This window comes from Anthonomus grandis, chromosome 15 (genome assembly GCF_022605725.1).
Source record: "Anthonomus grandis grandis chromosome 15, icAntGran1.3, whole genome shotgun sequence".
Classification (NCBI taxonomy): Eukaryota; Metazoa; Arthropoda; class Insecta; order Coleoptera; family Curculionidae; genus Anthonomus; species Anthonomus grandis.
The window spans coordinates 5504591-5522047 of record NC_065560.1 but is presented as its reverse complement, the minus strand read 5'-3'; the positions used below and the strand labels follow the sequence as shown (position 1 = coordinate 5522047).

General features: G+C 31.8%; 1 protein-coding gene across 2 annotated transcripts; it reads left to right on the top strand.

Annotated features, from left to right (window-relative positions):
* The first annotated feature begins 1110 nt into the window (after positions 1 to 1110).
* On the top strand, positions 1111 to 6725 carry LOC126745264 (dual specificity protein phosphatase MPK-4). 2 transcript variants are annotated; one of them, XM_050453025.1, is made up of 5 exons: positions 1111 to 1253; positions 5535 to 5828; positions 5885 to 6236; positions 6286 to 6406; positions 6464 to 6725. In XM_050453025.1, the coding sequence occupies exons 2-5, from the start codon at positions 5543 to 5545 to the stop codon at positions 6632 to 6634; spliced, it is 930 nt and encodes a 309-aa protein (XP_050308982.1). In that variant the 5' UTR covers positions 1111 to 1253; positions 5535 to 5542; the 3' UTR covers positions 6635 to 6725. The 2 variants fall into 2 exon arrangements, with proteins under 2 accessions (XP_050308982.1, XP_050308983.1); XM_050453026.1 differs by lacking the exon at positions 1111 to 1253 and adding an exon at positions 1667 to 1789.
* The last annotated feature ends 10732 nt before the right edge of the window (positions 6726 to 17457 follow it).

Here is a 17457-nt window from a genome sequence, read left to right as displayed (position 1 = left end):
AGCAAAACAAATAAGAAACGTCAACGGGAGAAAATACCCTCCGCAATTTCTTCGGGAGCCTGGAGAGAGTATTATGAAGGAAAATTAAAGGAAAAAGAGGAGAAAGAGAATGCGAAAAAGAAAAGGAAAATAGCAACCCTACAAAAAAAACAAAGTAAAACAAAAAATAACAGTGCAGGTAACCAAGATAAAGCAAACATGTGGAAAATGCGAAGACGAACTTGATAGTGATACCAAAATCGAAGGTGAAAAGAATGTTGGCTGTGATTTATGTAGTCGCTGGTATCACTTGGAGTGCACAAAGTTGTCAGGACTCTCCTATGATGAAGTCTCTAACTTGGATTTTGTCTGTAAACTGTGTGATGATGACTAAAACACGTACGTTAGAGAAGTACTTAGTTTTTAGTTTCGCGATTTTAGACACTAGTTACCAAAGAATACCTATAACGCTTTTTTTGCTCAAGTTTTTTTTATTTGTTGTTTTGATTGATACTACGTGGAGAACATTTTTGTTTTTTTACCCCAATAAAATATTTTTATTTTATTTATATAATTACTCATGATTTAAATTTTTTATTAATAAAACAAACAAAAATAAGTAGCTTTTAAAACTGCAACATTAAATTTGCACTTAAATTCTAGTAAACCTTTGATAATATATGGGACTGTAAAGAATCAGCCAATAAGAAGGTGTCCGACTAGTGGCAACTACCCGGCCGACCATTGGCAAAGACTGTCCGACTACTAACAAAACAGCATTTTTTTTACTTAAGTAAATACTAAAAATACTAAGTAAATTTATGGACAAAACTGATATATTTAACTTTATCCCAAATAACCAAATTATTCATGTCAAAAGACTTTGGTTCTATCAAACCTCTCAATATTTTTTTATTCATGATTTAAATTTTAGTTTTCTCTAAATTGTCCGACCACTGGCTCATTGACCCTAATTAACTTTTAGTACTACTTTCTTTTTATGGGCGCTTACTAGCCACAGAATAGCCCACAATTTGGGGGCTATTCTGTGTTACTAGCTAAGATATGGCTTAAGTTCGTGGTCCTACCCTAACCCTCTTAACATGTCAATTATGTCATCAGTACGCCAAATGTTTGTTATTGTTATTATTTTGACTGAATAATATGTATAGTTATGATTATGTTTTTATAAATTGTGTTAAATAGTAGAAATTTTATGTTTTTGAAAAAAACATAAGCTGTTACATTAAAAAACCTGGAACGAACAAAAGGAGGTAATGACAACTACGGTTTTCTCTAAAATATGTATGAAATCAATAGATGATTAGCCTGGTTTACATTTTAAATATTCATTAGTTAGTCTACATATTGCTGCAACTAATAATTTTAATTTAAGTCCAATCTATCACAACTCTACTATGTAACTTTCTTTTAGAACCTTTCAAAATGAACATCTTTATGTAAGCAACTCATTAATTATTACCTACATTTGTGATTGAGGTAGATGAGTTTCACTTACCTTGTTTTTTTTATGGTTGATCATTGCCCTAGATTCCACTATTCCTAAGATTTAAGTTAAACAACACCAATATTACTCAGTTGATAAAAATATCCTGGAAATCCCTGTAACTAATTATCTTTGTGATTAAATTCAATCATGTTTAGTCATTAAAGTATAAAACTTAATAGATAATCTGAAGTATGTAATTTGTGTTGATTAATGCATAGTCATTGTTTAAAAAAATTCATCAGCAAATTATATTATTAACTTAGTCTCTATATTTACTGAAGTTCTCCAAGGCCTTTCACAGTAAGTTATACTCAAGAATTCATGCTTTTACATGTAGCTTACGTACATCAAAAAAATATGATGCAAAATCAATTAAAATTAAATTACAAGAGTTTGAAATTACCTCTGTACCTATATTTTTAAGTGAGAATGTCACCTAATATGTCTTATCCCCATTTAATAGTTGCAAACTCAAAATATGCCTTATTATTAAAAGATCAAATAAATCTGATTGACAAAGATGTGATAAAAAATTATGTCAAAATAAAAAATTTAATTAAAATCAAGTTGGAATAAAATTAAATGAGAATTAGAACTCAAAAAAAAGTAAAGGCTATATCTGATAAAATACAAGTATATAACTATTAAAAATATAAAAACTATCAAATAAAAAAAATTGGTTTCTCCAATCATATAGTTGCCTGGTTCACAAACTTCTTGTCAGGCCGGACTCAGCAGGTTAGATTGGGTAGTGCTAGATCCAGCAATATCAATGTATGTTCTGGTGTACCTCAGGGTGGTCACTGCTCACCATTGCTCTTTAACATTTTCATTAATGATATAGCTACATGTTTTGAAAATAGTGCCTTTTTATTGTTTGCAGATGACCTGAAATTTTATAGAGTAATCCAGACTCCCAAAGACCAAATTTTGTTACAGAATGACCTGAATAGACTAAATGATTGGTGTGTCAACAATATCTTATTTTTAAACATAAAGAAATGTAATTATATTAGTTTTCACAAAAGAAGTAAAAAAGTTGTAACATCATACAATATAGAGGAAAGCCCTGTTCAGTATTTTGATACAATCAAGGATCTTGGCATTTATTTTGATGATCATTTAAATTTTAATATTCACATAAATAATATAGTGGTTAGGTCCTCCAGGGTTCTGGGTTTTGTTCTGTGTAACTGTAGAGAGCTATCAGTCGAGACCTGTAAGAGAGTGTACATGTCTTTGGTGGTTTCTTTATTGGAGTATGGCTCAATGATATGGTACCCCTATTACATGAACAGCTGTCTGGCCCTTGAAAGGATTCAGAATAAGTTTTTAAGATTTTGTCTATTTAAATTAAATTTGGAAATACTGAATGATCATGTTTATGATGATGCACGGGAAGTGCTGGCTATGACAACATTGAGAGAAAGACGTATTCGTGGTGATTTAACCTTTGTATTTAAGCTTCTTAATGGTCTGATTGTATGCCCCGACCTTCTCGGTAGAATTAGCTTCAATGTCCCCTCAAGACTCTTGAGACGAAACCGACTATTTGCTTTGCCTTTTCACAGTACCAACTATGCCACTCACTCCCCTATCGAAAGAACCCAAATATTATCAACCATGAGGATATTGAAGTTGTGAGCATTGGCTTGTCTAGTTTTAGGAATCAAATTAGAGAGATTGTGTAAACTCTTCTGTTGATTTTATGTTGGTTTGCGTGTAAAAACATATTTGTATTTCAGCTATTTTAAGTTATGGTTAGGTGTAACTATTGAACTTTGTAATATTTTTTTTTGTAATGGGGTTGATCCCGTCTATTAAATAAATAAATAAAAAAACATTTATTTTCACCGACATCATAACAATGTATAGGAATTGTCAATAAAAAACTACAATGCTAATAAAAATAGTATAAATTTACAAAGATATGAAAGGAAACAAAATTTAACTTAATTTAGTCAATAAATCTACAGTTAGAGAAGTGTGTCAACGAGTAAAAAGGACAGTCAGCTAACATGGTCCTAAGAGCCCTCTTAAAAGTTGGAAAAGTCTTAGCTCTCTTTATTCTACATGGGAGATAATTAAACATTTTTAGAGATGTAATTTCCAGACCATCCTGTACCTACGACAACCAGGTAAAAGGGATGTATAATTTATCTGTATTTCGAGTTTCATAAAAATTAAGATCTCCAGATCTCATGTAGTTTAAAAGATTTTTATGTACTTGACATACGCACACCAAGATATAGATGTTAATAATTATAGTTTATACACTATATCTCTGGATAATACAGCATTATGTTGATGTAAGCTGACCACTAAAATATTCCTAACTAGAAGTTAGCAAAACATATTATATTGCAATGGAATTGATTAGTCTTCCAAGTTGCACAAGTTAGGGGTTTCTTTGTGACATAAATAAATAATCGCTTGATTATTAGTGGGGGGTATTGGTAGAAAAATATTTTGTGACTATTAAGTAAGATATTCTCCTTGCACAACTACATGCCTATACTTTCTAAAAACCAAACATACTCTGTCTAGAATAAATAGACAAGGTAGCATCATAATTTTACTTCTCAAAAAGACAGCACTGTACATGATTCGAATTGTTTTTTTTTGTGAAATAAAAATAGTTTGAAATAGCAACTAGGTACACCAAAATTAAATATTTTGAATCAGAGCAAAATATGCCATTCTCATTGCACTCTAATACAAATCCCCATAAACAGCCTATAAGCAAAACAGCTGGAAGACATTCTTCATAATAAGGCAACAATGTGATTTTCAAATTTTAGTCTATTGTCCTTTATAACAAAGTCTGCATCTAAAAGTCAGAATGTTTTTTTTTATATTAAATATTAGTAAATTGCTATCAAACCAAATCTTTACTTTTTGCAAGTCAATATTGATATTATCAGCAACACAAGACAATCAGAATGATGCCACAAGATATTGGTATCATCAGCAAAGAGAGTTAAATGGCCACTGATTTCTACGGAACAAATATCATTGACATATAAAAGTAACACCAGTGGTCCCAGTGGAACACCGCAGTTAAGAAAAGCAGTATGTTGATGCCAAATCAATTTTCAGGCCTCTCCAGTGCTGCCATGCATCCAATTAGTGATTTCCTCATATGAATCTGCAGAACAAGAAGCGTGTCATCAGTAAAGTGAATTTTGGAAGGTCAATAATTTATATTAAGAAAAGGATGGGCCCCAGAAATGATCCTTATATGGCACTCCAATATTTGTAACTTTTTGCTGATTTAACTTAATACCTGAGATCTACACTGAAGATAAGACTCAGCTAGTTTTATACTGTTCTGAATGCAGTTTTTGAAGAAAGGATACCAAGATCGACACAGGCAATTAAGACAGTGCTCAGATCACATTGCAAAAATGAATTGTACTGAAATTTATGAAATGCCTCTATTATATCTCAGATAGATGTCAGACTGTTCAGCTATAAGACACATGAGATTCAAATATTGTCTGGTGTTCCACAGGGGTCCCACCTGTGCCTCTATTGTTTAACCTTTACATCAAATTGATTTTACTATAGCTCTCTTTGCTGATGATTTAAAAATGTTTTATAGAGTTTCATTCACAGATGACTGCTTCAAGTTTCAGTCAGATTGAGTAGGACTTAATAAATGATTGCTGCTCTGAGAATGGTATGGATTTAAATGCTTGGAAATGTTGTTAAATTTCACATGCTGGAATCAGTTAATCACATCAGGAATCTAGGGATTTTACTTGACAAAAATCTAAAGCAAATGTAGTAACTAAATGAGTTAAATTCTACTGTCATGGTCATAATTCTTTTTTAGCAAGAACTGTTAGGTTGGTCAATCAGCATTCTCAAGTTTAAATTATTTCATTACCTGAACTACTTTACCATATTATTGACATATAGGTAGTTCTAACTTTATAAATTTGATCTATAAATCTATGTAATATTGTGATACTTATGTTTCCTTGTAAAGATTTAGTAATCTTAAATACGAAGTTATATTGGAATAGTGATTTTATTTTAGATTTAATTATGAAGGGCATCGAATCGATGCTTCACAGAGAAGACTTTGGGTTAGGACCGATCAGTTACAACTGTATCGAGCCAAATCTTTATTTGGGTAGCCTATCGGCTGCAAAGGATATTGACACATTAAACAAGTTAAAAATAACCCACATTATAACCATAGACACATGCCCTTTACCCAGAAATATTTTGGAGTTGAGCCATATTACAAACATGTTTATTCAGCTACCAGATTTTCCTAAAGAGGATCTGCTAAGTCATCTTGATAATACAGATGTTTTTATTAAGGAAGGTCAGTTGTTTAAGTCTTTTGGTTAATCGAAATCACAATAGTTTTGTTCTTTGCAGGGCTAGAAAAGGGAGCGGTCTTAGTTCACTGCTATTTTGGTATATCTCGAAGTGCCACAGTTGTTATAGGTTATATCATGAAGAAACATCGGTTGACTTATCAGAGGGCTTTTGAAACTGTTAAGGCCAAAAGGAGCATTGTATTCCCGAATCAAGGCTTTGTATCACAGCTAAAACTTTACCAGGAAATGGACTATACGATTAATAAAAGTAGTATGCGATACAAAATATTTAGGCTTAATATGGCGGCAGAGAGGGTCAGAAAAGTTAAAATTTTGCCGCAGAATTTCATGGACTTAATTCAGCCGGATCCGGGACTTCCTCAGACCCAGCCACATCCAAATGTTTATAGGTTTGTTTAAAGTCACTTGATTATTTAATTTTAATAACATGTACTTTAGGTGCAAAAAATGCCGAAGGGTTTTGGCGTCTGAAAACAATTTAATTGTGCACCAAGAGAACGGGAAAAAGTGTATCAAAACCTACTTTTTAGAACCAATTTCTTGGATGGATGTTACCCAGGTATATTTTAAGGAAAGCGTAAATGAAATTGACCCAATATTATTAATATATTTGTAGACCTTACAGGGGAAATTGCACTGTCCAAAATGCAAACATAAAGTGGGTTCCTTTAGTTGGATAATGGGTTGCCAGTGTCCCTGTGGAGTACAGGTGGCTCCAGCGTTTTATTTGGTACCCTCTAAAGTGGATTATACTAATGTAGTGAAGAATGTGGAAATGACTTTTTAGGAAAAGGTGTACAGTGTTATAGATTGGGTAAAAAGTTTATTTGATTAACTAAGAATTGTAAATAAATGACTAAAGAGACAAAAAGAGCTATGGTAAATGTCTGTAAATTATTGATAATATGATGATATTATATTGATAATATTATGATGAATATTGATGATAATTATATCCTGATCTATCAAACCAAATGAATATGATATCCGGCAACATTTCAGCCGAATACTTTTAAATTGGTAGATTGGGAGGCAGGGATCGATGAAAAAGCCAGCACGATTCCCTGATTTCACATCATTAGACTTTTCAGTGTATCCTATGAAATTCTTTTTAAAATTTTAATTTTTGTGATAAATCTCAAAACACTTTTTTGAAAGGGTTAAGATTAAATAGGATTATTGTGGAAAAATAGAATAACGCACAGACGTTGGTGTAGGTGGATACTGATCACTGTTACATCCTGGATGAAAGGTTTAGATAATAAATTGTAATTAGATGTACAAGATGTCTATTTATTTCATTTGACTAATATACATTGTATGTTCTCTAACCTTTCTGAAAAAAAATATGAACGTCTTAACTTTATTCTAATGTGATATGTACACTGTAATAAATAAAAACACTTTTCAAGGGAATCCCAGAAAAGCTCACTAGATCAGGCTATATTAAAACAACTGTCTCCATTATCCTTTATCTATAAATCTAGTATAATTATCCTTAATATGCAATGTTAGGTGTGTTAAGAATGAGATATTAACGCTTGGTATTTTTTCCTAATAATACATTGACTTAGAAGAAAAAGGGGTTGGATAAATTTGACAAAAACCTGCGGTCATTTAGGTAATCTTAAAATTAAATGATAATTTCATTCATTATTTACCACGAAAGCTGTAAAATATCCTTTAAATTCTTCCAAATATAGTGTATATTAGAAAAATTAGCTTGTAACAATCAATCTTTATGAATTTATAAAGTATTTATTAATATAAATAGGTACTGTATTATACTTTTATATATATATTAATTGTTAACCAATATTTTTTTATAAGTTTTGTTAGCAAAAATAGCTTGTGATTTATAAGGTAGTACAAATTAATATTTACTGTTATATTTTTTTTGTTATTAAAAATATTTGTTGGTATTTAAATTATAATAAAATATTCGAAATATATTATTTAATCATTTACTGCAATAATTTATTTATTTACCCTATTTCTTTCTTATTATTATATATTCTCTTGGTACAGTAGTAACTAGGCAAAAATTACTCTCCAAGTCTCCAATATATATTAATTTGCATTAAATGTCTTAAATATAGAAGAATATTTTTCTATATTTTTGGAAAGGTGCAGATAAGGTGAATAAAATGGTATATAAATATATAGGGTGTATCCTTAAGTTATATAAAAAAATATATAGGGACTACTCTACCATTTTTTCAGGTTATATTCCAGGCATCTCCTTGTATGAGAACATTTCATTTTTAACTCTCACGCACTAGTTCTTACCTTCTCGTTGATTAAATGCTATTCTAAATTCACTCTAAGTTTGTTTAAAAGGCCTGTGAAACACTCAAAGGATTTTGCCAGGCCTACAAGTATTGCCACATGTTATAAATACCATGCATACTAATAGCATAGTGCGTGTCCTCTTGATTCTCAGCCTGTACGTTAACTTAAGTAATTCCTGTAAGTTTTAATAAATGTAAAGAAGGTCTCGGTTGTTTCTCAGATTTTCCAGCAAGATATAGCAGATCTTACCCAGCTAACACATTATATAACGTAATGTCTTGCGATATACTGTTTTTGTTATTCTTGATATATTTATTTGTAGCTCCTAATCAATATACATAGAATATACTAAGCCTGTTACAAAGTAATATTAAAAAGTTACATAAATGGCATGTTACAGATACACTGGTGGCCAAAAGTAGATTGACAGATTCCATTTTTATGGATATATTTTATCTAAAGCAAAGGAAAAACCGGTTGAGCTTATTAGTGTTCAGGAATGTAAGCAACATAGTTTGAAGAAACAAATTCCATAGATTTTTATTGCTTGCACTTTTTCTCAATATTTTTTTTATCAAATTCCAATAATTTTGTTTGACTGCTAGGTGGCCAAAATTGGATTGACAAACAATATATTTATTCAGTCTCTGAGTTTTATGCGTTGGTTTCTGTTGATTTGATTTTCCTTACTATTAGTTTGGAAAAATATTCACAATGCCACGTGGGATAACTTTATCGATCGATATTAAGATGCGAATAATCGACGATTACCGGAAAGGGGTTAAACAGGCGGATATTGCTCGAAAATTTTCTCTTTTGAGGGCAACAGTAAGTCAAATAATTAAAAAATATTATCTCCGTGGAAGTGTTGTTCCTCTAAAAAAGACTGGCCGACCAAAGAAGACCACTAGTCGTGTTGACAAATTAATTTTGAAAAAAGCAAAACTTGCCCATTCGCAACTTCAAAAGAAATCAAGCTGCATTTGGAAGAAGAAGGTGTGGGTTCAGTTAGTTGTCGTACCATTAAAAGGAGACTTCAATATAGTGATTTAAAAACAAGACGCCCTGCAAAGAAACCACTGCTAAGTTTAAAAAACGTACGGGCGCGATTGAGCTTGCTCGAGAACATAGTCAACACAGGTTATTTTTAGTGATAAATCAAAGTTCAATTTGATTAATTCGGATGGCAAAAGATATGTTAGGCGTCCTGTGAACCAAAGGTATGATCCCAAATATACGGTGTCCACAGTCAAGCATGGAGGTGGTTCCGTGATGGTGTGGGGGTGTTTTTCGGGCTATGGGATGGGTCCACTACACTTGATAGAAGGCACGTTTCATGTATAAAGACATACTACAGGATGTTATAGTACCTTACGCTGATAAAGTTATGCCACTCAACCACTACTTTCAACATGATAACGATCCGAAACACGCATCCAAGGTCGTTAAGCAATGGTTGACCCAAGAAAAAATTAATGTTATCAAATGGCCGTCACAGTCACCGGACCTAAATCCGATCGAGAACATTTGGGATTACATTGATCGTCACATCCGATGTAAAAATTTCAAAAATAAACAAGAACTTTTTGAAGCTTTGAAGGCATGCTGGATATCCATTGACACGTCCTATATTGACAATTTAATTAGGTCAATGCCCAAAAGGTTGGTGGAAGTGAGAAGAAATAGAGGCTATGCAACGCATTATTAAATAAAACCCTTTAAATTTTCTATACTTATTTTTATTTTAGTAAGCTTTGAATTTGTCAGTTTAATTTTGGCCACTTGAAAATTGTTTAGTTCTTTAATTTTTTTTAATAAAATTGGGTCTTACGAATAAATAGTTTAAATATAATTAAACATTACAAACAGCTCCGTTGTTTTTAAATCAGGTACTGTCCTACCTAATTTATCATTTCCCAAACTGTGATATAAACAAATTCGAAAAATAAGTAGTTGTCAATCAACTTTTGGCCACCAGTATATGTCCGTATGGCATATGTGATCAATCCCGAAATATTTATGTACCCTCAATATAACATTTTAATATTGATCAGATGTTAATGTGCTCTATTACAAGGAGATTATGGCGAGCCATATTGCAACCTCAGTTTGATATTTGAGTGAAATTTACTTGTGGATCGGCAGCCATATTTAATGCTTGGTCCTGTACAGCTGGTCGAGTTGAGTTTATTTCCATCATGCTTTACAGTTTTTCGTGAACGTTTTCTGTTTGTGTTCTAAATTTTTCGACTTTTTGTATTGAATAGCCACCAACAATACCATATCAGCTGGTGAAACTTGAGATTATGTTACATAAAGGTAGGGTAGGTATTTTAAATTTTGTTTTGTAAAAACGCATTAGATATAGTATAAGTTAATTTTTTGTGTTTGAATTTTAAGCGATATCATATCTAATAGTGATATATCATATCTAATAGTGTATACACTTTGTTTAATTGCTATAGTACTGATGAAACATTTAAGTAAGTAGAAAATGGTATTTCTTATTCTTCTGTTCTGTTTAATACATAAGGTGTTTATTTACACTTTATATAAATAATATATAAAACGATGGGGTAGGCCTGCCTTAAGGGTCTTAAACCAAACATGTTTTTTGAGTAATTTTAAATTCAATTTTCATATAATAGTCAAAGAAAACTAAGGGGCGATTTGGATTTAAATCTATAGACACGGCCGTGTAAAATCTTATTAACTAATTTATTTATAAATTTATTAACTATCCAACATTTATTGATATTGTGATCAATTGCTGTGTAATTAACATGGTATTAACAGGCAAATGAGCACAATATTTATTTTTCTTTATAGCTCTATATATTTGGTATAAATTTTAATTGTTTTAGGTATAGTGGAACACAAAACTAAGTGCTTCTGAAAATACTTAGATATGGCACTGTGGCTGAAAGATACCGAGCAACCGTCACAATAATGTTACTTTCCCAATAACAAAGTTTATTTTTTTATTAAAAATGTTAAATAAGAATTTCGCTTTGTGTCTTTAGTGTCCTAATAGCTTCAATATTTTTTAGGTGATTCCTTATAAAAACGATAACATGGTCTATTATTAGATTCAGTCACTCGGAGTTACATTGTTACGCATTAGTGACATATTGTTCTAATATACCTACAACATTTTGGTGTAATATTACATTAATGTCTCATAGCGACATACCTTCAATATAACTTTCTAGAGCGGTGTTACGGAAATTCGGTGCTTGCGGGTCTGTCTATGTTACATTAAAAGTACATCGCACGAGAGGTTTAATACCCCCAAATTTACATAACATTACATTACCGTATGATTATTATTACATGACATACAGTATACCTGTATGATTACAGATAAATCGCCAGGTACTCAGACAAGCTGAACCCCCAGGAGTTCATTCAGAAACCTCGACCCGCTTTACAACGAACGAAACTTTAAAGCATTTCCAGTTTTTCCAGTCTTCTTCCCTTTCTGCGATGTGGATCACAATGCCTGTTTACAAATCAGCTATCGCAGATTCGCTGTAAATGAATACTTAGTGGATCAGAAGCTACTGTAATGGATACATCACAGATATTAGAGAATGCTGAATGTAAGAATACATTTCTACTATTGAGTATTTTATTAAGTTGATAAAACTTTAAAAAATTAAACGACAGGACATTGAACTATTGATATTGATCAAAGGCATGATTTGACAGTAGAGCATTGGGAAAATTATAGTCGCCAAATAAGCAGAAATTTTCTTTTGATAAATCTGTTACATTATACACCTCGAATAATTATTTGAGTATTGTCTATTTGACAAAGGACAAAAAGGTCAGAGATCGTTCTATGCGAAATTCTGATACGTGAGTGCATTGAGAAACTATAGTACTTCTGATAAATATTAACCCACCACCACCACTAGAGATTTTATTGCTATAGTTAATGAAACACAGTCTTTTCTAAAAGTCGTAAAACCATTACATTTTTTTAAACTGTCGAGGCACTTTTTCAGTAGTACTGCATATACTTTAATGGGTCTAGGCTTTGAACTGTATGTTATTCATTTCCCCATATGTAACACTCTCGAACTACCTCATGTTGGTATGTAAGTATAATGAGCACAAGTATACTTAGGACTTATTCGACCTTGGTTTTACCATAGTCAATTCCTACAGGTCTCACAGAAATGAAGGCAATGATATTCTAACAATTCTAGTTTTCATTTTCCACACCACAAGTCTGGCCTATATCATATAATTTAAATTTGATAAAAAAAAATGAATTTTGATTAAGTAAGTTTTTAAGTTATTTTCTGTAAAAAAATGTTATAAGGGCGAACCAGTTATTTGCGACATAGTTAAAATGACTAATGATTTCCAACCAAATTGATGTTTATTCTACCAAAAAATTATAGGTGTGCAACAAAATTGGACCTGGCATCAATTTAAAATTTAATTAACACAGTGTTTATTGCCATATAATAATATGTTACTTTTAACATTCATGGTTGATAGATTCAAGGGAGATTAGTATATTTTCATACGACCTTAAATATTATTATCCCTTAATTTGTTTCATTCAAGAGAAGCGCTCTTGGTGCAACACTGTGTTATAATTGAAATTCAACTGAATCGTATATGTATGCAACTCTATTACATCAATACCATCTTTCTTAACCAATGCAAGTACTATTCTTAAAAAATCTCTCTCTACAGCAATTTATATTTGAATTTAATGGATAATAAGAGAAAAAAATTGCACATCAACATTGCGACGTTGATGTCAGATTCAACCTTTTCACTTGCAATTAAAAGTAAGTTAAACGTTGGGTGTATTAAAAAAGTATAATAGCCAAGGCTAGCTAACGTAGCTGTGTCGAAACTCATCTGCTAATGATATTATATTATGTTGCGGTTTGTCTGTTTATTTAATTTTTTTGTAAATAAGGATACCTTGATTTTTATTACATTTGGTATTATTTAAATAATTAGTGTGATGTAGATCAACACCAACAACATTCCAGATTACAGTAAAGATACTAACAACACCAAAAAAACATCCACATACCATACATACAAATAAAGAAATTTGAGTAGTTGAGATTTAACTCTACTTAACAGATAGGAGCTATGGATTTCACCAATTAACAATTTGAAGAGAAAATAAATTAATGCATTGTTTTTCATCCTTCCAATGTTTGCAGACCTAATATGGTAAGTCACTGTTCAATATGGGAACCTATTTTTATAAGTAAAAATTTGTGGAAATTCTGATACGATCAATGTGTGAATTATAAAATGTGGATTATTTAAAAACAAAAAATGGATTATAAATAAATATAAATTGGATTATTGGGTTAAAAATTATAAAATAAAACTTGTTAGTGTTAATGTTACTTTCATTGAAATGTTGTCGATATGAGGGTCAAAAGTCAATTGCTCGTCAGAAAATGCATCTAGATCATTCACTGTATCAATTTATTTTAAGGCATTCCAACAATTTTTAATTACAGATATAGCTTCATTTATATGTAAAAGGAATAGCATTAACCCAGGGTTTGCCGCACTCAATTTAACTTGTTGCATATAGTTATTTAAATATAATTTTACCCGTGTGCATTCCCACTGATAAAAGTTTTTTTATTAATAGCCCATGTGACACATTATCAAAGGCTTTTAGATCAGTGTAAACATTAATCTAATAGCTTTCCCCAATCTTTCTATTTAATTCTTTTTTAAACTTTGCCAGATTTGTAGTTGTTGACCTGTCCTTGTAGAATCCATGTTGCTTAGGAAAAATGTATTCTAACGATATTGTAAACAGCAAGAAACCAGCTGATTCTCTGCAATTAGGGAATGACACAAGTGGTACACGGCACGACATCTCAAAGGTTGGCGAGAATCTTCCGGAACTGCATGTTCTGCCGAGTATATAAGAAGCCGCATCGCCGAGCGTTGTCGTGTTGAAATTTAAATAGTTACAGTAAAAATAAGTACCTCTAGTAGTTGTGAGTGATCGTGTTTTCATAATGAAGTGTGTAAAAAAATTAGTTGACTATTTGCCATTGTCTTAATTCACGCCTAACGAACGGGAAAAATGTTACAGTATGTTCTAACGGTAATAAAAATTTTATCAGTCAAGAATTTTAGAAAAAATGGAAAGCAAGGAGATTCCCCTATGGTTTTCAATATCAATTTTTCGCACCCACCTTTAAAAATATGAAAAAGTATATTAATAGTTTCCAACATGTGGACATATCAAATGACTTTTGTAAAATGAGCGGAAGAGGCCTTGCCAACACAGTAAAACAACTCTTGATAAGCAACGGCGAAATTCCATCAGATCCTCAGTCTCTATTAACGTTCTACTAAATTCAACTTATCCAATATTTCTTCCATTGTAAATATGTGATGAGAGAGAACTGAACCCATATTTTCTGGAATAGGTGGAATATTGGAGAAATCAAAAGTAGGCAGTCCTTCTACATATTCCTATTTATATTCCACTGACTTTGGTATGCCTTTATTTTTGCATACAGCGTTAACGTAAGTCCAAAAATACTTTCATCACTTGTCCAGCAGACTCTTAATTAAAGGAACAGCTATACTGAATATAACTTAGGAGCCTATCGGCCGTTTCGCAGATCACAAATCTCTTTTGAAAATCTATAGGTGTTATTATAAAAAAATACAAGTTTAAAGTACCTACATATATACAGTTCTGCTGTATATATACCCTGAGGCTTCTTATAAACCTGACTAGAAGATATACACCTTAAAAAGTATCTGATTTGCAATCTTTTTCCACTTCGGTAGAATTTGCGGGACCTTATTCATGAAGATGATGAAGTTAAGGAAGCTGAAATAGGACTATCTAGAGTAAAAGGTTGGCCTGATTTTAATGAACAAAATATATTGCTTTTACTTTGAGTGATGTTAACCGGTCGAATTTTGGTTTTATGCAGGTTGCGGTTAAATGAAATTAAATATTTAATAACTTAAAATGGTGTAGTCATGTTACAAGTCTTTGAGTAAAAGTACGACGATTTATACATATATTTTTATGAATTACGTTATTTTATGAGCAAATCCTGCTTACTAGTACACGATGCCATTATGTGCTCTATTATATCAGACTTTTTATTGTTTTTTCTGTATTTGTCTGCGTCTATGTTTTCTTTCAGGATAGATTATTGATGGTTTAGAGTACTTACAGCTTTATCTTGACTGCTTATCATAAATCCTTCAGTTTCAGGACAAATTACAGTTGCACACATCTTTTTTTTTGGCCTTGTTGTGCACATAGTTCTTATTCGGGATACAACTCCTGTCTGGCTTCTCCAAATAGAGCGGGACACAATGGTTTAATTGTACCACTAGAGAATACTAGTAGACGTCATTTATTTATTTTTTTATCTTCATTCAAAGGACGACAGCTTACATTCATTTATTAGATTCAAAGATAGGAAAATGAAACGGTTGTTCACTAGGGCAGGTGTAAACTATAGATTGTCTTTATGTATAGGTACTGCTGGCTGAGATTATGGACCAGTTTCATTGGTGCCCGTAATTGTTTCTTTGCACCAGCATATATTTCTATATCGTTCATTTAAAGGAGATGACTGATCATTTTTTAGTTGGTTATTACCCGTTGATTTAGTGTAGTCGATAAAGCTTTTAATGCAAAATAGAAGCATTAAAAGGCACTGGAACTCTCTTCCTAAAAAATGCCCCTCTTTAGGTTAATACAGGATGCGGCATAATTTTCTCCCTGTTTTTAAGGCTTAATCAAAGAAATGTTATTTGAAATATAAAGATTTTAATTTTTTTTATTTTAAAAGTACAACTAAAACATTTTTGTCTTATGTGGTTTTGAAGAGAATATCTGGCAAGTGCCGTCCACCATTATCGATAATTTTCCAGGCGGATTGCATCCTTTAGTTGTCTAATAGTCATTGGACGATGTTTGAAGACTTCAGCTTTTAGGTAACCCGACAGAAAGAAGTCACAGGGCGTTAGATCGGGCGAGTGTGCAGGTCAAGAAATATCGCCTCTCAGGGAGAGCAAACGTCCGGGGAACAACGTCGATTGTTCCAATCACGTTCTGAAAATTCTTGTGCCAGTACTATCTTCTATGGATAAAAACGAAGATCCTTGTGAAGAATTCTTCGCACAGTGCGGTCAGATAAACGAAGGGCAGCTGCGCGTCTCCGTGCAGAACGTCTAGGTGACCGTAAAAATGAGCGTCTCACAGTCTCGATGTTTTCGGGTGTCCGAGCTGTCCGTGGCCGTCCACCTCCTTTTTTGATAACAGATCCAGTTTCTCTGAAGTTCTTAGCCCACAACACAATTGATGTCTTATATCTCAATATGCTAGGCATATTGAATAGATATGCAAGATCACCATAAAACATATGCAACGAATGTATTTTTATCTTCTACAATATATTCAAGCCATATCTCTTGATATAAATAATAACAATTGGAAAAATGCTGTATGGAATAACAGTCATAGAGGTTGAAAAAACTATTGTATATTTGTCCAGCGGTGAGTCAATTCGTAACAATATTTTTAAATGGTATGTGCAAACATAAAATATATATTCGATTAAATGGTGACACTGTGGAAATTGAATACTATGTATATCTATTAAACATCCGCCACGAATAATGCTTTTGCATTTGGTAGAATTTCTATAGCTGTGTGGGATATTTTAGGTATATGGCAATATATTTAGAGATATGGATATTATATGGCATATTCCACGGCTATTGGGTGCTACCTGGAAAATCCTTGAAAGATACAAAAAATTCCATAAAGTACCTATAAAATAAATAAGATATATATTACGATAAAATTTCTAAGTTGCATAATAAAATAGACATTTTTCTACTTGCTTAGGTTTCCAAATATCTAAACAGTTTTGCTGAGAATTGAAATAACGTTCATTTTATTCCAGGCGTTTGTCGTAACTTTTGCATGTCTCCAAGAAAGTTAAGGTGATTTTTCATGTTTTTCAAGTATTTGGTTGCTATAATTTTTTCCAGGTTTTTAAAATATATTTTTTCTTAAATCCTTAGAAGAAACACAAAATTACATAAGTACCTTAAAAGAATAACGTCAAATTTCTGGTAAATAAAAAATGATTGTTTCCAAAAATCCAAAATTACCAAAGAAAATATTAAATAAATTAAGCAGACTAAAAATCCATGTTTTTCATAGATTTATTTTATAGGAATATCTCAATACTGGCTTATGCCATGTGATGCTTATTCCTAGGGATCTTTAATTCCTATGCTTACAATTTTTTTTTAATATAT

Excerpts from the sequence above, each read along its gene's own strand:
- LOC126745264 (XM_050453025.1), top strand. The coding sequence starts at position 5,543 with ATGAAGGGCATCGAATCGATGCTTCACAGAGAAGACTTTGGGTTAGGA. Across the intron at positions 5,829-5,884 it reads AGATGTTTTTATTAAGGAAG|GGCTAGAAAAGGGAGCGGTC; the intron begins GTCAGTTGTTTA and ends TGTTCTTTGCAG. Across the intron at positions 6,407-6,463 it reads CTTGGATGGATGTTACCCAG|ACCTTACAGGGGAAATTGCA; the intron begins GTATATTTTAAG and ends ATATATTTGTAG.